General features: G+C 41.8%; 2 protein-coding genes across 6 annotated transcripts in view; one reads left to right on the plus strand and one right to left on the minus strand.

Moving 5' to 3' along the window:
* Nucleotides 1-17,882, minus strand: part of exoc6b (exocyst complex component 6B) — a 97,330-nt gene extending 79,448 nt beyond the window's left edge. For 2 of the 5 annotated variants that reach the window (XM_037758021.1, XM_037758020.1), the window contains exons 1-6: nucleotides 17,674-17,879; nucleotides 6,998-7,163; nucleotides 6,833-6,880; nucleotides 6,659-6,749; nucleotides 6,426-6,471; nucleotides 4,273-4,477 (exon numbers count right to left, since the gene is read on the minus strand). In XM_037758021.1, the coding sequence (XP_037613949.1) occupies nucleotides 4,273-4,477; nucleotides 6,426-6,471; nucleotides 6,659-6,749; nucleotides 6,833-6,880; nucleotides 6,998-7,163; nucleotides 17,674-17,762 (645 nt within the window). In that variant the 5' untranslated portion in view covers nucleotides 17,763-17,879. Of the gene's footprint in view, nucleotides 1-4,272; nucleotides 4,478-6,425; nucleotides 6,472-6,658; nucleotides 6,750-6,832; nucleotides 6,881-6,997; nucleotides 7,164-17,673 lie in introns of all 5 variants that reach the window. The other 3 variants (XR_005205151.1, XM_037758019.1, XM_037758022.1) reach the window with 3 other exon arrangements.
* Nucleotides 17,883-20,612: 2,730 nt separating this feature from the next.
* Nucleotides 20,613-26,958, plus strand: tkfc (triokinase/FMN cyclase). Its single transcript, XM_037759690.1, has 17 exons — nucleotides 20,613-20,698; nucleotides 22,340-22,532; nucleotides 22,606-22,710; nucleotides 23,135-23,322; nucleotides 23,551-23,629; nucleotides 23,710-23,799; nucleotides 24,124-24,158; nucleotides 24,251-24,335; nucleotides 24,415-24,504; nucleotides 24,629-24,745; nucleotides 24,898-25,017; nucleotides 25,315-25,452; nucleotides 25,560-25,666; nucleotides 25,759-25,868; nucleotides 25,986-26,019; nucleotides 26,121-26,213; nucleotides 26,319-26,958. Exons 1-17 carry the CDS (start codon nucleotides 20,693-20,695, stop codon nucleotides 26,475-26,477), a joined length of 1,749 nt encoding a protein of 582 aa, XP_037615618.1. The 5' UTR covers nucleotides 20,613-20,692; the 3' UTR covers nucleotides 26,478-26,958.
* The last annotated feature ends 57 nt before the right edge of the window (nucleotides 26,959-27,015 follow it).

Here is a 27,015-nt window from a genome sequence, read left to right on the forward strand (position 1 = left end):
AAGACAGACGGACATCTTGAGGAAGAGGAGGAAATGTGATGTGACAGAGGAAGAGGGAAATGACAGAGGACGAAGACGACTGGAGATGATTCCTCCCTTCTTTCCCTTTTATTTAATCCTTCATCTGTATCTCGTCCTACTCTTCTTCTCCTCAGTGTTTTCATCCCTCTTCATCTTTCACCTCCTCCTCCTCAGAAAGCTTGCTTTACATACGGTGATACAACGAAATACGATCCAGGATACGATCATGAGTTTGAAGGCTTTAGTAGACGTTTATGATGCAATAATATGATATGGTACAATAAGGATTACCCGCTGGTCCGGGGCAAGTGAAATGCCACTACGGACTAGTAAAATCTAGTGACTCTAGCAACTCTAGCAACACTGTGTCCTAACTGGATGCGATGCAAGCAAGCACCAACGACAACATCAGCTTGGTTTTCTATTGTAGTGTCCTAACTGGCTGCGAGCGGCACGGTGCAACACAACGTCATAATCAGACGCTTGCATCCAGCTAGGACGCGTTGTAAGGAGTGAGTCATCTCGCTTCCTTGTGAGTTGCACATATGCTGTACAGTACCGACACTCTCGACCATCCCTGATCCTCTTCTTCACCTCCAACTCCATTTCTTTACTATGATATCCTTAACTTCTCTCGTTTCCTTTACTTCCAGTATCTTCCTTTATTATCCTCCTTTTCTGTCTTTCTCTCCTCCTCTTCTCTCCATCTTCTTCCATTCCCCCTTTCTCTCCTTCCTTCCTCTATCTCTATCATTTTCTCAATCTTATTCCTCCTCTTCCATTGTACTTTTCTTCCTCCATCTCTTCCTCTTTCTCTACTCTTCCCTCTTTCAAACCTCCTTCCTCCCTTTCTCCTCCTCTCTCCATCCTCACCCTCTCTACCTCCCCATCTATCTTTTTTCAATCCCTCCTTTACATATTCCTCTCTCTTCTTCCATCCTCTACCTCTATCTCCGTCTTGTTGCTCCTCTTCCTCCTCCATCTCTTCCTCTTTCCCTACTCTCTCAAACCTCCTTTCTCTCCCCGTCTTTGCTTTCTTCTTCTCCACCCTTCTACCTCCTCTCTCCATCCTCTCACCCTCTGCCTCCCTATCTATCTTCTCCTCTCTCTCCCTCCTTTTAATACATCTTGTTCCTCCTCTTCCTCCTCTTCCCTGTTGCTTCTTCCCTCTCTCATACCCCTCTTTCTCCCCCCATCTTCCTCCTTCTCTCCCCTTCCTCCTCCTCTTCTATGGGCATGTGGCAGCAGACAATAGCTCCATTGTAAAGCCCTGTGCTCTCCTCCGTCTCCTCCCTCCATCCCCTCCTCTTTCCCCAGATCTATTTATTTTCACATCGTTGGTGGAGGGAGCTGCAGCGACGGCCGGGTACAGAGAGTTACAGCTAATTTGGAACAGAGCGCAGCAGAGAGACACACTGTCTGAGAGAGAGGAAGAGATGGAGAGACAGGGGGGGGGGAAGAAGAAGAAAAAAAAGGGACAAAAGGAAAGGAAGGAAAGAAAGAAGAACTTCTAATTCGATCGTCCGCACACACATAAACACGCTTCCCTCTGATTGAGTGTGAGCGCTGCGAGCCAAACATTTGATACTACAACATAATCCCAGTATCAGTATCAGGGCTGCTGGACCGCGGGGGCTTCAGTAATCTCCCTCTAATTAGTGGTGAGCGGAGTTAGCGGTTAGCTTCTTCAGTGACTGCAAGTGGATTTTCTACGCCTGTGATTCTCAAGAGTGCGGTCACCGGGACCCCCCACCTAAAGGTCACGGAGGGGTTCACAGTGTGTGTGGAGGTGGAGTGATACATGAGGACTAACTTCAGGCTCGTCTGAAGACTCATTCCTCTGCGTTTGATGCACTTTTCGGTGTTTTTGTCGTCATAGTTTCAATGTGATCTCAACATTAAGGGTCTTCGTAAGGTGCCCCCGGGTAGAGATGTCCAAAAGATGTTCCCTCATTTGGTATTTTGACGATGCCCTGTCTAACATGTCGCTGCAAAATCTCCCAATTGCTGTGAGATGTGGTGACTGTGAAGGCCGAAGCAGATCATTTTCTTACTAATGACCCCCCCTCCTGCCCTGAAGGGAACCAATGTGTGACTTTGTTGCTTCCAAGAGGACCTTTAATCACCGGTCAACCAGAAGCAGCAGTGTGTTGGATTAAGAGAGAGAAATGATCCTCTAGTGACACCTAGAGGACAAAATAATCTTCTTTCAGATCAGAAAGTTCAGTCATTATTAGTATTAGTCAGTTATTGTTGTTTTAAAGGGGTCAACAGTTTGGACTTTAAACCTCTATCTAAAGCCAACAGATCATTGTCGGCGGGCTCATCTGCATAAAGTTGAGATTTCTCAACTTTATGCAAATACAGTACCTCTCCAACTCGCCGCAACACTCCCAGCATGCACTGGGTGACAGCTTCTCCTGCTTTCCATAGGAAATGAATGGAAAGCGTTGAGGCGCCCTCCGTCACCAGATCTGATGGAAATGCGTCGATAGAGGAGCACTACGCCGGTGAGTGGAACTGCTGGAACGCCCCCCTGAAAATATAAACTAAGGGATGTTCTCCGCCTTTTCATTTTGAAAGAGCAACGGCCAATGAGGACACTCTAACACTTCATCACTCAGTGACAGACTTTTGCGTTCGAAGAGCTGGCCCTCTGCGGTTCAGCCAAAAACTGAATATTTTGTGCATGTAAACGTATTGAATGATGGAGCTACCGTGTGATTAGTGGACGACCCTCTAGACCTCCTGAGCCACAGCAGCCCCGACTTTGATACTGCAGGAAAGACATGTGGGGCAGAAAGACGGGGACAAAGTGCGAGAAAGGTCCCGTTTAGACCTCGACACTAACGTGACGACACTACAGACCGAGTGGCCACTTCTCTCAGAGTCTCCGTCCTCTCATCTGTCTGTCGTCGGGTCGCTCCTTCCTCACCCCTCCATCCTGAAATCCCACACAACAACATTCCCCAAATAATGGAGGCACACAAATAAACAAGGAGGCCTCACTTTGAGCTATTGGATACCACAAGAGAGCACACACAAACACACACACACACACACTCATCGTATAGAACTTCCTCGGCCTTGGAAAACAGAAAAACAATTAGGTAAGCGCTGAAAAGCAGCGTCTCTGTGTGTTGTGAATGTTCATCGACGAGCCACGCCGTCTCCTGCAGCGTCTACATGTTTACTGGCAGTGCAACCACAGAGCAACACACACACAGACACACACAGACACACACACACACACAGACACACACAGACAGACACACAGACACACACACACAGACACACACACACTGCTGTTTCTGATTAACAGAGAAAGACATGATGGAGAACACAAAACTATTGTGGTATGAGACAGACGTGCCAGTAACACTGTACAGTCCTTATCGGCAGAGGTAGCAACTACGAAATGTAGCAGGCAGACTCACTAACACACACACTACATTAGTTATTTGAACAGTTGCATTGTGGGTAATGTAGGCACCAGGTTTTGATGAAGGAAGAAGAACGTGTGGAATAAAAAAAAGATGATATTTCTGGTTCTTCTGCTCACATTATGATCCTTTTCTCCTCGCGTTATAACAGCTTCAGGTCCTCATCGGAACGGGCGGTCTGATGACAAGGCTAGTGCTAGTGTTCACATTCATAACCTTATTGATTACCTTACTTTATTAACCTACGTCACTGCTTTGTGCTAACGGCTGAGTGGGTGTTTCCGTCGGGCCAGCCTTTCAAGTGTACGCTATATTTACAATATTTTCCCAGCTTTACCTTGCTGTCAGACAGCCCTTTAGGACGGGGAACTGAAGCCACCAGACCAGACTCCATTCACAAAGCAGTCATTTTACCTCTCAGAACACGGGAGTTGCTGGTCCATCGGTTAGTTTGTTTGTGTTGTTGTGTGACTTTTGGATCTGAACTAACGTGACGTCCAGAGCAGTACGTCGCTTAGCTTCTTGTCTGCTTCTCCATACTGGGAGCACGTCGACCGCCATCTAAGTTACTGTATGTACCGTTAATACACTGACTATAAGGATGTATATATACTGTACATGTAGCAGCGTCATCATGCAGAAACCTACGTGAGGTCACCACGAGGGAAAACGTTTTTAGAAGAGCTTGAAGGGAAAATAGCATTTGACACTAAAACATACTTTGACCGCTGATAAAAACCAAAAATAAAGAAATAATGGGCCCGCCCTTTACCTATATATCATGTTGTTATGCGAGTGTTTGGTGTACCTGTTTGATGGCGGTCTCTCCGATCTTGTCCGAGTGTTTCCGGATGCTCTCCAGGAAGTCTCTCAGCTGCGTCATCGCCGTGTCCCGGATCTGCGTCCTCAGTTTGGGGATGTTTTCCGCCATGATGGAGCAGAAGCGGTACTGACCCGCCCTGGGAAGACACGTGTGCTCCAGCTGCTCCAACGTCCGCAGCGCCGGGTAGTACCTAACACACACACACATTGATTCAATCACACATTGTTTTCTTATGAACGTTTTGTTCCGATTCAACCGGTGAGTTTCTGGTTACGGGATGAGACACGCAGCATTAAAACAACGTCCTGGCTGTCAGGACTAAAGAAACACACAAAGATAAACACACAGAAATAAACACACTCAGATACACTTCAGGGATCTTTGACAATACAATATCCCCCCCAAACACTTCACTCCACTTCACTCCACTGCATCTCTCACACACACTTTTCACTTTCCCTCTGGAGGATGCTGGCTGACCTCTCGCTGCTCTCTGCAGCCGCAGGACGGAGAGAAGAAGAAAAACACACAAACAAACGACAACTTTATGAGCAACCAGACTCCTGTTGATCTGCAGGTCAGGCCGAGGGCAGGGAGGGAAAATCTATTCCCAACGCTCTGGCTCCACCTAGTGGCGACAGTTAATGGAAGACACTACAGGTGGATATGGTAAATTAACTAATAGATATCACCAAGAAACTTCCCCAGTTCATTACTGACTTTAAGACAATTATTTTTCTGTTACAAGTTTTCTGAAATGTTATGTTTAAATATGTAAATGAGGCATTATCTAATGCTAACTTTGGGTGAATTTAGGAGAAATCCAAATAGACAAAGTAGTAAAACAAACAGCTAAATGTGTATTTTGGATGTTTTCTTTCCACTAGTCTGAAAGAAGACGTTCTGGACGTTATGGATGCAAAATAGCCCAAAATCTAAAAAATGACCAGTGCATGAAAAACAAAGTTTTTGCCTGTATTAGTCAAAATGCACCATTTACTAATGTGATTATTATTCATATTAAAGGAGCATGTGCTTCCTGTCATTAAGGGCGCATGTTTAGTCCGGTTGAACCGAATCCTGGAGCGTTTACCCCCTTGGTACGGGTCGTTTGGGTCAGTGTGAACGCCAGCCACAAACTCTGGAGCGGACCAAACTATTGCTCTCTGGTCCGCCTCAAAGGGGGGGGTCTTGGACCGCTTTCAAGTGAACTCTGGAACCGTTCATTTCTGGTGTGAACATTCGAACCAATCACAGGAAGCACAACGTTTATGTGTCATTTCATTGGTTAAATAAACATTTTGCTTTTCCCGTTTTGGTGACGGACAAACTAGTAGTCCTATTTGCACATTTGCTATCACTGAATTTAAGATAAAATAAGATAAGATAGTCCTCTATTAGTCCCACAGTGGGGACGTTTGCAGTGTACAGCAGCAGATGGGACAGGAAGAAGAACAAGAAGCATCGGTAAAAACAAAAAGCAAGATACAACACGGTGCAAAAAGCAAAACATAAGTGAAACAAAATATGAACATTTTAAATAAAGGAAATATAACAATAGGAACAATATATACAGTACTGACAATTTGATAAATTTACTGTTTATCAGACCACAACAAGACAATAATTAGCCAGATAGCACACCCAGCGGTCCCTCCGCCTCACTCCCCGCCGCTAGGAGACTAGTTTACCGGTAGGAGGGCGGTCGACAGCTCTGTAGTCTCCCAGCCCGCCTGTTCCGCTCATTTTCTGCATTCTAACGAGCCTGCTGCTTGAATTTATCAACTTAATCCTTCATCTACATGGCCTTGTCACAGCGTAGGAAGGCATAGCCCAGGCGTCGAGGCAACCTAGTACAAGGAGCCAACTGTATGACCAATAATCAACGACAATGACATTTCTACCACATGAATTTTGTTTACAATTTCTGGAAAGTTTTGTCCCCTTTCTTATGACCTGCTGAGTGAAGGACTACAAACCCGACCCCCCCTGACCCTGCAGGGGTGATGTCGACTACATTTATAAACCTTTATCTGCAGAACATGTCATCTACGCATACCCAAGATGTTGATACTCGAACTAAAATGTGTGTAAACGCAGAAAAAAAGTGAGAATGAGAATGAGAATGAGTAACCGACCTTTTGGCCCTCATCTGCTCCTGAAGTCTGCTGTACATCTCCAGGACTGAGGAAAGAAAAGAGAGATTAAGAAAAAGACGGTTAATCTGATGATCTTGCAGGACTGCTGGGGGTTAAAACAAGTGTTGTTTGTGCTTGTATGAGCAGATAGATCTACCATAAACACAGTTTTAGGACTGAAACATGAGCCTAACAGTATTCCACTGTGTGTTCTCCTATCTAGTGTGTGTTACCTGGTAAGCAGTGCGTCAGTTTGTCGATGGTGGTGGCGATGTTCCTCTGTTGCACTCGACACTGCTGCAGCTCCTCCATAGTGCTCATGAGCTGAAAACAGGAGATTTCTGAGTTAGCTTTAGTTAGGAAGTCTCCATAAACAAAGTCCTGATTGGTCGATACTGTCAACTTACCTTTTTGCCATCACCCTGAAGACGCGTGTTGGTCTCAGTCACCTGACTCTGAGAGAGAAGAACAACAAACACATGAGAGGAGAGTATCAGTTTGTAGTTAAACGTTGAGCTCTAACCTTCGTTCCTCAGTACGCTCTCTCTCTCCTCCTCCCCGTCCATCCTCACCTTCAGTTTCTGCGCCTCCCCTCGTACTTTGAGCAGCTCTGTGATGGAGTCGACGAACCCCTGGAAGTGGTGGTTACACATCTTCTCGATCTCGCGGTCGTGGTTCCTGATCCGCACGTCCAGTTTCTCCATGAAGAGGCCATGTTCCCGGCCATCGTACACCGACCTGGACGGAAAGAACAAGAGCAGACAACAGGTAAGAAGGGAGGGGAGATATTTACTTTCTCTTTAAATCATCTGAACTCTAAGATCACTTTTGAATTTTGAATTTTGACCCCTTAAGACTGGAGTTTTCCCTTTTTGGTAACTTTTCTAGTTCCACTTCTTGTACACATACTGAACGTTTGAGGTTTGGAGACTCAAGCAACGATGACATACAGCTAAACTTACAAATATTTGCTTTTCTCTGCATAATAAGATTGTAAACACAACAATGATGCTTTCAAGAAGGTTACTCCACTTCTACATGGCCTACAGACTTCAGTGTGGCGTCAAGTGAAACATTACAAATCCACATTTATACACTTATTTTAATGAGTTACAAACAACCTCGTCGAATAAATGAAACATCTCTAAAGACAAGAAAGAAAGTTAAAACTGAACGACTAATTAAACGCTCAGAGAAAAGGAGGAACGAGGAAGAAAGGGAGACGGGGGTGTGGAGGGATCCAGCTGTGGAGCGGGTGCATCGACACTCTGTGTCCATCAGGGGGCGTTATTGTATCGCTCTTCAGCAACACCATGCTCATCATTTCCATTCATTAACTGCTGCAGCTGCATCACAGCACAGCAGCTAGTTTCCACTTCTTCAATGCCTTCATGCTCTTACAATCACTGCCATTACTCATCCTGTGTTACATTGAATTCTTAAAGAAGAAGAGGAAGTAAGAAGCATGTTTGACAACAGTAAAAATACATCAAAACATCCGTTTACAAACCCTCACACAACTCGTGCCGGATAATCCAAGTCTCAGTTATCCAGTCGTATGCTCACCACTTCCCAAACACATGCATCTTCGCTAAAACCTCACTATTTAAAACACTTCCGCATAAAAAGTCTCACGCTACTCGTCCGAACGAGTCCCAAGTGGTTTAACTTTTCTCCGTTTTTGGATTCTCCGTTCACCGTGGAGACATGAGAGAGAAAAATAAAGTTTTCTTCAAGAGTTAAAGGCGACACGGGGTGAGTAACTGATAAACAAATTCGTTAAATATCGTTATCACGATGTCAATTTGCACAATAAGCACATCGCAAAAGACTTTTTTGAGTCAGTGGAAAGCGAGCATCAGTAGAAAACTGCACTTCTTTATTGGTTCCTTTTGTATTCAGTTCAATTCCACAAGCAATTTGTTGTATTTAGCAGCAGAAAGGCAAAACTGAGTACTCTTAATATCTCTTTATTTATCACAGGTAATATTCAAAGTTATCTCATATTTTCTCTCATATCGTGCAGAACTAATACAAATGGTCATTTTGCGGGTGAAGTATTCCCAAAGGGAGACTCGTGGGTACCCATTGAACCCATTTTCATTATTCATATCTTGAGGTCAGAGGTCAAGGGACCCCTTTGAAAATTTGCCATGCCAGTTTTTCCCTCGCCAAAATGTAGCGTATGTTTGGAGCGTTATTTAACCTCCTTCGTGACATGCTAGTATAACATGGTTGGTACCAACAGGTTCTTTAGGTTTTCTAGTTTCATATGATACCAGTATCTTCACTCTAGCTTTAAAACTGAGCGCTACAACCTCCAAAAGACTCCACAGCATTACTCCACTATAACTCATTTATTAAACTGGTCCCATATGAACACACACCTAGAGATAAATAAAATGAGAGTATTTGTATGTACAAGCCTTCTCTGGAATAGCACAGTTCTTCCTGTGTTCTTTCCCGTCTAAAAACAGCACAAACACACACCTGTGTATGTCCTGAACCCCCCCACCCTTCCTCCTGTTGACCAGGAAATGCCCGACTCGTACAATAGAGAGCAGGTCTGACGCCACAATCTAAAATTAATACAATGAACTACAAGACTGACTGCATGTTTGCGTGCAAGTTCACCAAGTGCATCCAGAGTCTGTTCAACCACCACGGCCCTCGACAAACACTGTAAAGTCACCGGAGGATAAAACAAACACTGAAATGATATCATAAATAAGTGAATGAATGAGAGAAGAAAGGAGCTGCGTCAGCTGTTTAGTTTCTCAAAACTTGGATCATAGTTACGGTCATAGACAGAACAGAGACATGATGACCAGTTGCTTTTTGTTGAACAATAAAATAAAGATGATTTCATTCTCCTGTGAAATCTCCAACAACAGCTGGTTTCCTGACAGTGTGAACAAGTTCAGATTAGCAGCATGTGTGTTAGCGGTGACTGGTTTCACTCCCACAGTAACTGGTACTGTCTGACACCGACAGGAGAGGAGAGGAGCATGCTGCACTTCTTTCTACATGTCTGTTTCCAACTACAGGACGGTGCTTCAATCAAATGGGATGCAGTGAATAAATCAGTTGTTCCCAACGTAAATCTGAGACAAAAACTGTGACAGAGAATAGTTTGTTTTGTCAGTTTGTTCAGTAACGTGTGGTTTCTCTTGTGAAACACCTTAAGACTAAAACACACTGCTGCCGCAGTAGTGTGTCATGTAACACACGTCTTATTTTCTCTTTTGTAAATCTACTATAGCTCCTTAATAAAAAAAAAAGAGAGGGGGAAATATGACAAGGATGGAGGGAGGGATGCAGATGCTCAAGGAGGAGGAGGAAAAGATGGCTGCTTGGGGAACTAAAACTTTGAAAGCAAGGAGCACTGACACGAAGAAAGCTGCTCTGAGTTATGACATCATTGTAAACAGCTACCCGTGTGTGTGTGTGTGTGTGTGTGTGTGTGTGAGTTTGACAGCTGGCTAAATAGGATCTTAACCTTCTTAAGTGTGTATGAATGAATGTGTGTGTTGGTGTGTCTTCCCAAGTTCAGACTGATGACTCAGCAGGGTGTGTGTGTGTGTGTGTGTGTGAGTGAGCTGTAACAAGCTTGTGGCAAGTTACTCCCTACACACACACACACACACACACACACACACACTCCTTCGTGCCACGCTAAATGTCTGAAATATTCCACCCAGAGCTCTGCAACGTGACTGAAATCAAAATCATAATGCTTTTAAATGATTCTCTACGTCAGTATTTATTGCATTATGCAACAAACACGGTAAACACAACCCCATTTGAAGGCACCAATACTTTCACCAGTCGACGGCAAAGCATCAGTATCGTTGCTATGGTTACCTGAACTTTAAAACACCACTTTAAACTGTCCAGCACAACTACTATAAATGAGCACCTGCCAACCAATCAGAAACCAGCGTTTTCTATGTCCATATAGTAGAAAACCACACACATAAAAGGTCCTCTGTCATTAATGGCTAAATCTGAAGAAAGTCACCAGCTGCACACTGTTAAACACCGGGTGGAGCTCACACACACACACACAGACACACACACACACTCAGAGGGAGCTTTTTAAAGTCATTGACAACGTTCTCCTTTCTTTCTTTCTTTCTTTCTTTCTTTCTTGCAGCAGCACGACTGCAGTTGACTGATTAGATTAGCCGACGCACCAAGCAGCACACCGCCGTGAAGTGAGCTCAGAGACAAACACCGACAAGGTTGTGACACATTCAGCTGTTTCTGAAGCAGCGACGGGCAGAAAACAACTCACACGGGGTTCAAATTCACTGCAACATCTGATTAAAACAACGTTGTATTCTTGCAGTATTTGGCTGAAGCAAACACAGAAACAAAATTCCAGATTTTTTATAGGGCTGCAACTAACAATTACTTTCACTGTCAATCTGTTGGTTATTTTCTGGATTAATGGATTAGTTGTTTGGTCTATAAAATGTCAGAAAATGAAGAAAAGTGTTGTTTCCCAAAGCCCAAGATGACGTCCTCAAATGTCTTGTTTTGTCCACGACTTAAAGACATTCACTTGACTGTCACAGAGGAGGAAAGAAACCAGAAAATTCCCATTTGAGAAACTGCAATCAGAGAATTTTTTTTAATTATAAAATGACTCAAACCGATCATCAAATTAGTTGGCGATTAATATAATAGTTTACAACTAATAGATTAATCGTTGCAGCTCTGTGTGAAATGTACCTAAATGTGAATTAATCACGTGTGATGTCATCGTTTTCACATTTTCACATATGAGAAATCTTAAGTATGAAATGTGCAATATTTGCTGTGAAATTAGTTTCACATCTGAGGAATTCACATGATTCTTTTGTGATCAAAATTGTGCAGAATAAAATGAAATAAGATAAAAAATAATGCACCATTGTTGACAAGAAAAGGATAAAAAATATATTAATAAAAGGAATTCATTGCAACAAAAAATGATAGTTAAGGAATAGTTTTAGTTCTAGGGCTGCAACTAACCATTATTTTCACTGTCAACTAATCTGTTGATTATTTTCTTGATTAATCGATTAGTTCTTTGGTCTATAAAATGTCATAAAATGGAGAAATATGTCCCAAGATGACGTCCTCAAATGTCTTGTTTTATCCACAACTCAAAGATATTCAGTTTACTGTCATAGAGGAGGAAAGAAACCAGAAAATATTCACATTTAAGAAGCTGCAATCAGAGAATTTAGACTCTTTTATTCTGAAAGAATTATTTACTCACTCATCACTCACTGGTGATTAATTAAATAGTTGACAACTAATTGATTAATCGTTGCAGTATCTAGTATATTTTAGCCATATTTTCAAGGATAAAGATTCTAATATTAAGCTAATCAATAGTAACTTTCCCGGGACCAAGGCTCTTCAAACAGATGAACAGGTTGTTAGTGAGTCGATGTGTTAGCGTGTGTTAGTGTGTGTTATTAGTGTGTTATTAGTGTGTTATTAGTGTGTTATCTTGCAGCAGCGTCAGCGTGCAGGTCGAGGCCGGCTGCAGCATTCCTCTCTGATCTGAGAGAAGCAGGACGGATCAGTCAGCCAAACTTACTAACATCCATCCAAAGACAGGCGTGGTCCTTTAACTACTGTTATACTGTATTTATATACCGCTACACACAGCCACAAAAACCATACTCATCAGTCGGTTATCAGTACGGACAAGAAAGACTCGATAATAACAAACCAGCTGACTTACTGTTCATCATATTATACAAACACAGAGACACACACACATCTCTCTGTTACTGTGAGCTCATGCCTGATTTTTCAGCATCTCTGTCAGGTCATGTTGGAATCAAATATAAGTTACATCATCACAAGAATAGTCACCAAAAACTACGCAGTTTAAAGAGGAGTATGTGTCTATTTAAAAACAGAGAGTAAGTATCAGGAGGACCAACAATAATTAGGATTTGTGTGTGTCTTTCTGTTCTTGTTCCAAAAGCAGTTATCACATTACGCTGACGACCACAGGACAGCTGAGATTATAAAAACAAGAGTGATGAAAGAGCGATAGCGTTTAGAGATCACAGAGAGACAGAGAGAGAGACGTATTAATCCATGACAGAGCACTTCTCAGCAGCGTCTAGAACAGCAGACACATTTAGCAGCAATCATCAATACAGAGACAAAGTGTGGCCACATGTTTTTTAGTCACAACCAACACTTGTTGTGGTATTTATTATCTCTTCAAGTTCATGTTTATTTGTCATTCTGACTATGAGAAATCCAGCTTAATGAAATATGAGTTCTCTCTGGACCACTTGGTAGAAAAATCTAGAGCTGAATCGATCAGTTGTCAACTATTAAATTAATTAAACAAAATATAAAATTATGCAAAATAGTTGCAGTTCTTTTAAAAAAATGTACCGTTATATCAGAAAGCATTTCCTCTAAGGAGGATAAAATAAGGCAAATGTAACAAATCCTTAAGAAATAAAGTAAGACTGCAACTAAGAATTATTTTCATTATCGAGAAATATAATTATTTTCTTGATTAATTGATGAGTTGTTTGGTCTAAAAAGTCCAAGATGACTCTTAAATGTCTTGTTTACTGTCATAGATGAGTAAAGAAAACATATTCACAAACAATATTCATATTTAAGAAGCTGCAATCAGAGAATTTAGACTTTTTTTTCTTAAAAAATGACTCAAACTGGTAATTTAATAATATTTTAATAGTTGACAACATTGATTAATCGATGTTTGATGTCTTCATATTGCTTTTTTGGTCAAACCAATAGGCCAAAACCCAAAGATGTTCAATTTATCATCAAAGAGGATTAAGAAAACCAGCAAATATCCACATTTGAGGAGCTGGAACCAGAAAATTATTGATTATCAAAATCCATTTTCTGACTATCGACTAATCCATTAATTGACTGATCAATTCAGCTGTAACGTAAAACATCTTAATAATCCATAATATATGCTGATAACAGCTAGGGCTCCAACTAAAAATTATTTTTCATTGTTGATTAATCTGTTGATTATTTCCTCGATTAATAGATTAGTTGTTTGGTCTATTAAATTTCAGAAAATGGTGAAAAATGTGGATCCCAAAGCCCAAGATGATGTCCTGAAATGTCTTGTTTTGTCCACAACTCAAAGATATTCACTTGACTGTCATAGAGGAGTAAAGAAACCAGAAAATATTCACATTTAAGAATCTAGAATCAGATAATTTTGACTTTTTTTTTCTTAAAGTACGACTCTCAAACCGATTAATTGATTATCAAAATAGTTGGTGATTATTTTAAATAGTTGAGAACTAATCGGTTAATTGTTGCAGCTCTAATTACAGCTACATTAACAGTCAGAATATTTAGTTTTTCTTCATTTTGTACAGAGATTAAGTGATGTTTTTTTATTTTGATGATTAATTATTTCACGAGAAAATGTATTCCAATCAATCAACCATGCAATCAAACAATCAGTTGATGCCCAAAAGAAACGACTCCTGAAGCTGTGATTTATGTCAGTTTCTAGTCCCACAAACATTTTTAATGACTAGAAAGGAAACTGTTTATAGGCCCTGTCCTTCATTTAAATATGTCCACACACACAACCCAGAAGTGTCCTTCATCCTCTGATATATTTTGCCTATTAAAACTCTCTCTGGGCTAAATATAGCTAATGATGGAGCTGACAGCTCCAAACATAGACTGTGTTATTACACCTAAAGTGAGCTCTGGAAACACTGAGACTGAGGCAGAAAACGGGAAGCTGGAGGAAGTGAAACGTCACACAGCGGAAAAAATCATATTCATGCTGTCTGCCGGCCTGAACAGCACAGAGACACTCAGAGGAGAATGTGGCACCCAGAGGTGTGACACTAAGCTGTCAGGTCATATAACAGATGGATCAGTACACACCTCTCTGGGCTGCTAACCTCCCATCAGGTAGTTCTACTGATTCAACACAACTGCTGCTGCTACTGAACCGTGACTGAAGCTGGACTGACGTACAATACTGGTGGATAAACTTTGACACTTACATTTACACACAATCCTCTTTTTCATATATGTATTAGGGCTGAGACGATGCACCTATCTCCCGATTCCATACTATCACGATACTTGGGTGCCGATTCGATATGTATTACGATTTGATATTATGATTTATTGCAATTTCTGTTAACTTTTTTAACACTATGTTTTATACTTCTGGTGAATATAATCCAATCAATCTTATTTACTTATATGTATTTTGTATATACAGTTGCCTTAGATAACACCTTATTTTGAAAACCAGACGTAGTCACACGTGTATACTTCCACTAACTTCTATGAGAGAAGAAGGGGGACAAGAAGAAAATGCAAAAGGTACACACACACCTTTTACAAGCCTTTTATAGCCCAGTTCCTCTGTTGCATTTCCCTGTTCGTTCACTAACTATTTCCGCTGTGGACAAACCAGTTCACAGCCAAGGACACGGTTTATTCTGAGAGGACACGAAAAGACCATTTTTAGAAAAGATGCTTAAATGAATCAGAGTGTTTTAACCCCCTGAGACCCGACAGTCTTTACTGTCTTTCAGAGGCTGTAGCAGGTTCAGTTTTAGAGCTGGAGCGACTGTCCAGATATCATATGAAACTAGAAAACCTACTAGGAATCCACAAGTACCAAAGCTTGTCGGGAAGGAGGCTAAATAACGCTCAAAAGTTAGGCTAAATTTTGACCATTTTCAAAGGGGTCCCTTGACCTCTGACCTCCAGATATGTGAATGTAAATGGGTTCTATGGGTACCCACGAGTCTCCCCTTTACAGACATGCCCACTTTATGATAATCACATGCAGTTTGGGGCAAGTCATAGTCAAGTCAGCACACTGACACACTGACAGCTGTTGTTGCCTGTTGGGCTGCAGTTTGCCATGTTATGATTGGAGCATATTGTTTAATGCTAAATGCAGTACCTGTGAGGGTTTCTGGATCAATATCTGTCATTGTTTTGTGTTGTTAATTGATTTACAATAATAAATATATACATACATTTGCATAAAGCAGCAGATTTGTCCACTCCCATGTTGATAAGAGGATTAAATACTTGACAAATCTCCCTTTAAGGTACATTTTGAACAGATAAAAAATGTATGGACTATCATGAGACTAATCGGGATTAAATATTTAAATTGATTGACAGCCCCAGTTGTTAATAAAAGACAAAAATAAATGCCCCACTTTATGATAATCACATGCAGCTTTGGGCAAAAACCATGCAGTTATTTGATGCAGTATAAATGTGTTATTTTCGCCTATTCTAAAAATGGTATATTTCTGCATACTGGGATCCCTAAACAAATGATGTACACCACTTCTATGTGACTTATCCTGTTGACCTGCTATCTCCCCATAAAGACCCCCCTAAAAAGAACAAAAATGGGTCTATCGTGGGTCTCAGAGGGTTAAAAGTGGATAAAACGAAATAAATGATATGCACAAGTACACGAAACAACTTGCAAACCAGACTGCGTCCTCTCTCTCTCTATATATATATATATATATATATATATTTACAACATTTGCTCTCTCTTCACGTGAAAGCCGAGCAGAAAACAGGGCTGTGACCCATTTCAGGTCCAAACACACACACACAGCTGAAGTCATGCTGCCTCCTCCCCCCCACTAATGGGATGTGAAACCATGTTGCCCTGGCACAAACCCCAGAATGAACAGAAAAGTCATTCAGTCTGTTTAAAGTGCAGTTTCCACTAAATTATTGAGCAACAGTCTAAGCATTGAAAAAACACATGACACCAACAAACACCAAACACTAATATAAACCAGTGGCTTTCTGTGTGTGGTGTTACCACATCAATAAAATTACCTCCAGGAGCTTTAAGTCTCATTCATTGTGTACACAGAGAGAGAGAGGCAGGGCTTTACTGCTGCACTTGACACTCCTTGATTTATCATAGCTGTTGCCAAACACCTAGCATGCTAACTTGCAAGCAAAACTCCTCCAGGATGAGTTAAAGGTCCCATATCATGCTCATTTTCAGGTTCTTACTTGTATTTTGTGTATCTACTAGAACATGTTTACATGCTTTAATGTTAAAAAAACAACTTTATTTTCCTCAAACTGTCTGTCTGAATATACCTGTATTCACCCTCTGTCTGAAACGCTCCGTTTTAGTGCATTTCAACGGAATTGCGTCGCTAGGCAACAGCTTGGGTCCATGTTTACTTCATGTCAGCTGATGTTGTTTACATACACTGCAACAGGAAATAAACTGGGACACATTTAGAATGTTTATGTTTAAAACCGTGTAATGTTATAAATATTGTATATTTGTGACATCACAAAAGGACAGAAATCCTTAACGACTTGTTTCAAACGCACAACTCTGAAGACGGGCTGCTTTGCACACAATATTTGCACTATCTATTTATATCATGTTTATAGCTTATTTTGTATATTTTATATTGGTAAAATTACATTTTTGTTATTCTTATTTTATTCTAACGTTTTTATCTATTCTTTTGTTATTATACTGTTTACTTGCACCAACAAAACCAAAGCAAATTCCTCTTGTATACCTGATACACCTGGCAATAAACACGACTCTGATTCTTTGTGTGTTTCTCTGTATATTGAGTGTTTTGATAGTTTAACAGTATTTATATATAAAGCACTTAAACCTGCTTTATAATATAAAAGACATGGAAATCTCACTTTTAACAACATGGGACCTTTAAAGTAAATATGTTAGCATATATAACTTTAAATACATGTGCATATTAAAGCACTGATCAGAAGTGGCAGCTGTGAATCTCGTTGCATTTAATACAATAATGACAATAAAGCTTTCTATTCTATTGCTATTTCTATTTCACCAGTGAGCAGCAACCAGTTAGCTTAGCATAAGTTACTCAACTGTTTGTGTATAAAATGACAAACTTTGGTGACGAAGCTTAAAAGACATTATCAGAGTTAAATAGTTAAACATTTGTGACTATCTGTGCAAGTTTACACATAAGTGTCTATAATATAAATTATCTATCTTCTGTGTTTTGCTAGAGCTAGCCACCTAGCTGTCCGATAATGGACGCATGACCGTTAAAGTTTTGAGCAGTCTCGGAGGAGTTGCTAACTTGTGCTAACAGCTAGCCGCGGAGGTTCAGCTGAGTGACGCCGAGAATCAGCTGCTTTCTCCGGGGTGAGAAACCGGAAGACCCGCCGGGGGGAGTTCACTCACCGGAGCGTCGGACCGATGCAGTTGGTGTCGGTGCTCTCGATCTCCCGCAGGATGCGTTCGTGTTCGGCGGCTGTTTCCACGCTCGCCATCCTGCATGTTGCTCTGGACTGAACGGTTCCGAGCCGAGCTGAACCGAACCGAGCTGACTTCTTCTTCTTCTGTGGTGTTTATTGGCGGTTGGTAAACCAGCTTAGAGGAGCATTACTGACACCTGCTGGACTGGAGTGGAACACCCCGCTGCCTACCACTGTGCACCCCTCCTCTACTTACCACTGTGCACCCCTCCTCTACCTACCACTGTGCACCCCTCCCCTACCTAACACTGTGCACCCCTCCTCTACTTACCACTGTGCACCCCTCCTCTACCTACCACTGTGCACCCCTCCTCTACCTACCACTGTGCACCCCTCCTGTACTTACCACTGTGCACCCCTCCCCTACCTAACACTGTGCACCCCTCCTCTACCTACCACTGTGCACCCCTCCTCTACTTACCACTGTGCACCCCTCCTCTACCTAACACTGTGCACCCCTCCTCTACCTACCACTGTGCACCCCTCCTCTACTTACCACTGTGCACCCCTCCTCTACCTACCACTGCGCACCCCTCCTCTACCTACCACTGTGCACCCCTCCTCTACCTAACACTGTGCACCCCTCCTCTACTTACCACTGTGCACCCCTCCTCTACCTACCACTGTGCACCCCTCCTCTACCTACCACTGTGCACCCCTCCTCTACTTACCACTGTGCACCCCTCCTCTACCTACCACTGTGCACCCCTCCTCTACCTAACACTGTGCACCCCTCCTCTACTTACCACTGTGCACCCCTCCCCTACCTAACACTGTGCACCCCTCCTCTACCTACCACTGTGCACCCCTCCTCTACCTACCACTGTGCACCCCTCCTCTACCTACCACTGTGCACCCCTCCTCTACCTACCACTGTGCACCCCTCCTCTACCTACCACTGTGCACCCCTCCTCTACTTACCACTGTGCACCCCTCCTCTGCCTACCACTGTGCACCCCTCCTCTACTTACCACTGTGCACCCCTCCTCTGCCTACCACTGTGCACCCCTCCTCTACCTACCACCTACCCCCCACCACAGCCACCCTGTGACCCAAGCTCCAAGGCAGACACACTCAGGCTGAATATAGGTGATGTGACAAAGATCCTTAGGAGGGTGGACACTCGAAAAGCAGTCGTTCCAACATGCCTTAAGACATCCACCATCATCCCTGTCCCCAAAAAGGCCAAAGTCACATGTCTCAACGACTACAGACCTGTGGCACTAACGCCGATCATTATGAAGTGTTTTGAGAGGGCGATCAAAGAACACATCTGCTCCACCCTTCCAGCTACAATAGACCCCCTGCAGTTTGCGTACCGCACCAACAGGTCCACGGACGACGCAATCGCCATGGCCATGCACAAGGCACTGACCCACCTGGAGGCGAAAGAGAGCAACTATGTGAGAATGTTGTTTATAGACTACAGCTCGGCCTTCAATACAATAGTGCCCTCCATTCTCATCTCCAAGTTGGCGGCCTTTGGTGTGAATATCTCCTGGATTTCCTGATGGGGAGACCTCAGGCAGTAAAAGTGGGCAACAACATCTCATCATACATGACCCTCAACACAGGTGCCCCCCAGGGTTGTGTGCTCAGCCCACTCTTATATTCCATCTACACCAGCGACTGCACAGCCAGGCACAGCTCCAATGCCATCATCAAGTTCGCCGATGACACAACAGTCAGTGGTCTGATATCCGACAACAACACCACGGATTACACGGACGAGGTGATGGCGCTCTCCACATGGTGCCAGAGGAATAACCTGGAGCTTAACGTGGAGAAAACTAAAGAGCTGATCCTGGACTTCAGGAAGAAGGCTGAGCACACACACAATTCCATAACCATCAAAGGTGCGGCCGTGGAGCGAGTCAGGAGCTTCAGGTTTCTTGTAGTCCACATCTCGGAGGACATGAAGTGGTCTCGGCATGTGGACACACTGGTGAAGAAATCCCAGCAGCGCCTTTACAACCTAAGGAGGCTGAAGAAATTCGGTATGTCCTCACCTGTACTGAGGAACTTCTACAGGTGCACTATTGAGAGCATCATGACCGGCTTCATCACCACCTGGTATGGCAACTGCTCCGAGCAGGATCGAAGAATCGAGAATTTGCTATTGTTGCTGTTATATTTATATGTTTATAAGGATGATTGTATTTAATTCATTATTGTTATTCAATTGATTGAGAGATCGATCGATTGTCTATTATACAAGGATGAGAGAGTAACAAACAGGAACAAAGAATCTCACTGCCATCTCAATGTGTATGTGATCAATAAACTAAACTTGAAACTTGAACTTGAAACTTGAAACAGGAGATTGGCAGAAAATAAAATAATAATAATAAAATAAATAAATTAAATAAATTAAATAAATGAATAATAAAATTAAATAAATAAAATAACTTTTTATTCTTTTCAGCTTATTAACATTTATTTAACATAACTTTTTTTATTTCCCTATTCAACCCATAAACAATTATTTTACTCGCATATTTATATTTTATTTAACATATAACTTTTTTTTCCTAATATTTCCTCACCCACTGATGATGCAGCATGTTTGTAGGTAAACAAACTCTCCTTATATTCAGACTGAAGGGAAAATTGCATTTTGAAGTCAGTTGTTAAAGCTGGTCTGGTGACCTCCAGAGGTCACTGAAGGAAATACAGAGGGTTCAGCAGATTATAATATTCCTTAGTATTGTTATTATTTCATTTCTTATTGTCTAAAATTTTCAAAAAATGGAAGTACAGAGAGATTATTAATTTCCACACAGTGCTTTCGGCCCTTTGCCATTTACTGTATGAAGTTTATTTTTTATATTAGATAAGTCATATGCTTTTATTTTGTAGGCTAATTCGCATTACATCCGGTGTCATTCTGCTGTTCTCTTCTGGTTACCTGCTGTCTGAAGGGAGAAGAAGCCAGAGAGGTTCAAATGGAGGTAAGAAGAGATATTTAATAGATATTATTGATGATCAGAGGAGAGATGCACTCAGCAGTGACTCTGTCTGTCTGACTGTGACTTTGTGCTGCAGTGTGTGTTTGTTTATCTTCAGCCTGGTTTTAGCTTTGAGCTTTGCACACTAGTTACTCTGCAGGATCAGAGTCCATGCAGAGAGGTCGGAAGAGAAGGAAAAGCTGTTAATGCAATATTTTATATTCTGTTGTTGTTGTAGATTAAACTTTATTGTGCAGCTTCTGTAAACTTGGACTTAATTATGTGTGTTTATTGTCTATGTGTATGTGGAATGAGGACCTCATTACCACACACTCACACATGCACAGAAGATTTATATTTATATTTCTGTATGACACAGATTAAAGGTAATAATTATAGTTAGAATAATTATAAATAATGATAATTGTAGTTAGACAAATTTAGGAACATTTAATTAGAGTATATGTATAGCTCAATAAGGAAGCTGATTAATTATTAATAATTGACTTATCGAATATGTAAATCAAGGCATCAAATGTTTGACAATTTATTTTCTTATGCTTTTCATTGTATGTAAATACTACTTGTTGATCATTCTCTTTTTCTTTCTTTATTATTTTTTTTTTGTATTCTACATGTTTAAAATCAATTTTGAAATGAAATGAAATTATTTGACTACCACAGTGTAAAAATACTCCACATTTTACTTTAGTTAACACAAAGTACTCATTATGCAGAGTCTGTGTTATTATTAGAATTAATGGATCATGGATTAATAAGCATTAACTTGCACATTGGTACAGGAAATACAGTTTTGACCAGTTTAAACTATCACAATACATCATCTTTATTTATTTGTTTGTTTTTATTTAGTATAAGGAAAATATACAAAACAAGACAGGGAATTAATATACAGAGATTAAGCATATAATTCAATCAGCAATGGTGGAAAGGATGCTACAACACAACTGAGCACAAACAATAAACAGCAGAGGTATCATTATACTGAAAAATCAAGAGAGAAAAAAATATATTTAAAAAACAAAAACTTTTGTTTAACTTAAACTTTAACTTAAACTTTAAAATTTGAATTATAGTACATATATCCCATCACTTTCTCCTCTGTGTCTCACATGTAACACAGAAATAAGTACCTTAACTCAGTGTCTACGGTCATGTCATAAATTACAGAACTACTGGTCTGAAATACTACGTGAAAATGGAAAAAAAAAAATATTAGGCAAAGATTTAGAAATGGAACCGATGTCTTTACAACATTCATACAACATGGTTATAACAGGTTATACAACATTCATACTTTTGCTGCTAGAAAAAAGATATTATTACAGTGGATTAGTGTCTGTGGTTCTGTTTTTGTTTGTTCGCTTGTGTAAGATAAGAACATTTTATAAATATATTGTTTAAAAACAAAAAAAAGGAGACGAAGAGCACAATATTTTATCCTTTCTATTCATTTTTACCATATATTTCAGCGGCTTAAATTAGTTGGCAAAATTATACACAAACACATTAAAAGAGGGCCTTTCCACTTTCCAAATAATCCCAATATTAACAGGACAACACATTCTATTTTGTGAGTTTATTATTCATTGTGTGTGTACGTTCTTTGTTTGTCTCTCTCAGCCCAAACAGAAGCTGATCAACTCGGCGGACAGCTGTGTGGACGAGGCTCTCTGCGGCCTGGTGAGGGCCAGCGGCGGCCGGCTGTCTCTGCTGAAGGGCCACAGAGTCGTGCTCCGGTCCGACCTGGACGCCCTGAGGGGCAAAGTGGCCCTGCTGTCTGGAGGGGGGTCAGGACACGAGCCGGCACACGGGGGTACGGACACAGAGTACCTTTTAATGATCTCAGCTTTTATTGTTCCCATGTGACCCTCTCTGTCCGTCTCCAGGTTATCTGGGTGTAGGTATGCTGTCAGCGGCTGTAGCAGGAGGAGTATTCGCTTCTCCGCCTCCTGCCAGCATCCTGGCTGCTATTCTCTGTTTGCACAATGCAGGTAATGTACACCAGGGTTTATTACATTATTCAGCTAATTTAAAGGTGCCCTATATGATAGTCAGAGCATTAATGTAACAGCAAACAACTATCTTCTATGTAAAGATATAGAGGAGTTATGTCTACCTGAGCAGAGTATGAAGTCTCTCTCCCTCTGCGTGTGTTGTAATCCAATGCTTTTAGTGCATGTTAGTTTATGTGAGCGTGCAACACTGGCTAGCTCACGTGCCGCAGCTCTGCCCTGCTCTCATGCGGTGGTTAGCTAACGAAAACACAAGGATTCTTATTTTCAGGTGATTATACACTAAAGAAAAACGTAGTTATGAATATTATATTGCATTTCTGCCAATAGATCCCCCCTAAATATTACACACTGTTCCTTTAGTGTCAATAATGGTAGTATAACAGCCGTCCTCTCTCCTCAGGAGCCTCCGGAGTCCTCCTCATTGTGAAGAACTACACCGGCGACCGCCTCAACTTTGGCTTGGCTGCGGAGCAGGGCCGTAACCACGGCGTCGCCGTTGACATGGTGATAGTTGCCGAGGACTGCGCCTTTGACCAACCCAGTAAGGCCGGCAGGAGAGGCTTGTGTGGCACCATCTTCATACACAAGGTGAATTTAATTTAAATACTTAAAAAAGAAAAAATAAGAAACTTAAACTTACATTTTTCCTTAATAAGAACTTCGATTGGTATTGAAAATGTTGGATGAACTTTGTTGTGAAGGACGTTGGAGATTGTATATGATCAATGTATAAGTATGACACTAAATCAAATTTAAAAAAAAGAAAGAAAATGTTGCACCTCCTGCTTTTAAAAATCTGGTCACACTTTGTGTCAGCTGGCAGGCGCCCTAGCAGAAGAAGGCTGCTCATTGGACCAGATCGTTTCCAAGGTGACCGAGGTGTTGAAGGGGATCGGTGAGTCTCTTATTCTTAAATCTTGGTAGAAACACTGGAACACTGTTCTTAATTAACGTTGGTGTTGGTGTGTAATGCAGGTACGCTGGGGGTGAGTCTGTCTCCGTGCAGCGTTCCAGGCTGCCGGCCGTCTTTTGACCTGCCGCCAGGAGACATGGAGCTGGGACTGGGTGAGAGACGATGGAGGAGGAGGAAGAGATGACCGTTTACCTCCATTGTAATGGGTTGGCTGGGCAGATTTATTGCTTTATAAATACAACCTGGAAGTTGATCTTTACATGATGACATATGATTTATCACTGAGGTTTTCCTCCATATTTAAATTTTAGACCAAACTGGTATGCTGCTTGAAGAAAAACGCTATATGTGAACCCAAATATCTGCTAAAATCCCCGTATCAAAGCTTATCTAAGAAGGATGGAGGGAGTAAAACAGAGAGAGATGAACGGTAGCAAAGTCTGTCATTTCTAAATATTGTTTTCTGTCTTCTTCAGGGATCCACGGTGAACCTGGAATCAAAAGGTCAAAGGTGATTCAGCCTAAATCTTCTGTTAATATGACAGTTTACCTGCTATCTGCTTATATTTTCACTTATTTGTCTTCATTGATCCTGACATTCAGGTGGCATCTGCAGATGGAGTGGTGAAGACCATGATAGATCACATGACCAACCCTGATAGCCAATCACATCTGCCTCTTAAATCAGGTTAAGTGTAATTAAATGTATTTATATTCACTTTTTAACGCATGCAGCCGTTATTTTAACTCTTTCTTCTTGTACACAGGAGACAGCGTGGTCGTGTGTGTGAACAACCTGGGAGCTCTGTCCTGTCTGGAGATGGCGGTGGTTACCAGGGCGACCATCATCTGTCTGGGTAACTATGGAGACATCTGCACCCGTTAAAAGAACCTACTCCTTTGACCTTTTGACCTCTCTTCAATGGGGGAACATCTCTTGAGGATGTCGCGGAATGTGATCGGCGGTTTCTACGGTTACAGAGAGTCGCGGCGTGGTGGTCGCCAGGGTGATGTCGGGGTCGTTCATGACATCACTGGAGATGGCGGGTGTGTCGCTGAGCCTGATGAAGACCGACCAGGAAACACTGAGGCTGTTTGGTGAGCACACACACACATCACACACGTGTAAAGCTATACTTGTGAGGACCGAAAAAAATGTCCTCACTTCCCAAAAATGTGTTAAAAATGCAAATGGTCCTCACAAAGATAGAAGTACAATGTGTGTTTAACATCCTCTATATCTCATATAGACGCTAAAACCAGCGCCCCCGCCTGGCCAAACCTCAGCAGCGTGTGTGTAAGCGGACGCAGCTACATCACTGAACCTCCAGCCACGAGCACACAGCCACAGGACGACACTCACTCTGAAGGTCAGTTTCCATGGTTACCTGTAGTGCGTACATGTAGTATATTTCTGTGTTACACGTTGTACCTCTGGAGTTTGATTTATTGCTTAATAAAATAATTACTTTTTAATTTTTTTAAATCATGTTGTGTACTTAAATTTAAATTTGCAACCAAGACTCATTCTGTGAGCATATTTGTTGATTTATTTTTATTTTTTAAAAGATGTTAATTTTTTTTTTAATAGTATTAAATACTTGACAAATCTCCCTTTTAAGGTACATTTTGAACAGATAAAAAAAAGTGTGATTTGTCTCTGCTAGGGCTGCTGAGTCCTGTGATGCGTAAAGCGTTAGAGAGGGTTTGTTCCACACTGTTGGAGAAGCAGGAGGAACTCAACTCTCTGGACCGCGCTGCAGGTGACGGAGATTGTGGGAACACTCATGCTCAGGCTGCTAGAGGTAGGAAACAGTCTCTAGTATCAACAGCTGCACAACAACATGCAAGTGGATGTGTACGAAATCGGCTTGATGAATTATCTTTTTAAGTTGTGAAAATGCTCTTTCAGCCATTCAGGATTGGCTCCAGGGTCACGTGGTCCCCGGTTGCCCGGGACAACTGCTCTCAGTCCTCGCTGGATTGGTGCAGGAGAAGATGGGCGGGTCTTCAGGAGCGGTAGGTTCCCACATATTTGACACAAAGTGGTAACTAACATCTTACCTTGCTATCTTTACCCACACACACGCTCGTCCTCATGTGTCTGTCAGTTGTACAGTCTGTTCCTGACGGCAGCGGCCGGTCATGTGACTATGGGGCTGCAGGACAACGCTGCAGCCTGGGCTGGTGCAATGCATGCTGGGACCCAGGCCATGAGGAGGTGATTGATATACCTACATGTCTACGTGCATTGGATTGCTTTTTGTGTGTGGTTGTTTTCTAGTAAATGTAGGCGGCTGAATAAAAAGTAGAAGAACAAATGTCAACTGTCTTTCAGATACGGCGGTGCTGACCCTGGAGACAGAACGATGGTGAGTTATTCTCTCATCTTTTCTATTCTGTATTTCCTGATTAACATATTAAGTGACCGGTCCTCAGCAGCGATAAATAAAAAGCCACTGTTCCTCTCTAGTTGGACGCTTTGTGTCCTGCTGTGGATGAGCTGATGAAACTGACGACAGCACAACCTGGTGGACAGATGGATGTACTTCAGTCTGCTGTGCAGGTGCATTAACATTGCTTTTATTATAACGCCACCAGGCGGTGATATCGCTGTTCTACACATGACTACTGATATTCTGATATTTGTTCCTTCCCTCTCTCTCCCTAGAAAGCGTCCTCGGGGGCGGAGTCGACCCGTCACCTGACAGCGAAGGCGGGGCGAGCCAGCTACATCGCAGCCGAGCGCGTCACCCTGCCCGACCCCGGCGCCGTGGCTGTCGCCGCCATCCTGAGAGCCGTGCTGGAGTCGCTGGAAGGGGAGAAGTAATACAGCAAGTAGAACCAGAGCAGATATGATTAGACTAATACTACCAAGACAACACTATGATGCCTCAATGACCTCTTTGAAGCACAGATCAAGTTTGTGAAAGCACATTTGCAGTAGATGAACAGAAACTTGGGAATTGGGTGCCGGAAAGACAGAAAATCTCTCTAAAAACTGACTGTATGCTTCGGAAAGTGATGTGAAGTATACTCAAGATTTAGTAAATGGTCAAAAACAAGAAGAAATAAAAACACTGTTATGGTCGTTTAAATTTGATTAACAGGCTCAGAAATACTGAAAATCCAGTCACAGTTTAGCAAGACTTGAATGAATTAGTGTTATTATTGATTTTTTGCAACCAGAAGTGTTTTTTTATGTTCCACTGTGTAGCAAACGCTGTTCATGGATTAAATGCACTTTCTTGATACAACAGTGTTAATTCTAACTAATAAAATAATTATTAAACTGTTTATAAAACACTAAAGTCAGTGTGTGGTTTTTACTGAATACCAGTCACCATATCTTTTGTCTTTCAAGTGTT

The sequence above is a fragment of the Sebastes umbrosus genome, chromosome 22, assembly GCF_015220745.1.
Source record: "Sebastes umbrosus isolate fSebUmb1 chromosome 22, fSebUmb1.pri, whole genome shotgun sequence".
Classification (NCBI taxonomy): Eukaryota; Metazoa; Chordata; class Actinopteri; order Perciformes; family Sebastidae; genus Sebastes; species Sebastes umbrosus.

What these genes read in the sequence shown, in the direction of transcription:
- tkfc (XM_037759690.1), top strand. An exon ending in AGACATGGAGCTGGGACTGG is followed by an intron (nt 23,800 to 24,123) that starts GTGAGAGACGAT and finishes TGTCTTCTTCAG; the next exon opens with GGATCCACGGTGAACCTGGA. An exon ending in TCATGCTCAGGCTGCTAGAG is followed by an intron (nt 25,453 to 25,559) that starts GTAGGAAACAGT and finishes ATGCTCTTTCAG; the next exon opens with CCATTCAGGATTGGCTCCAG.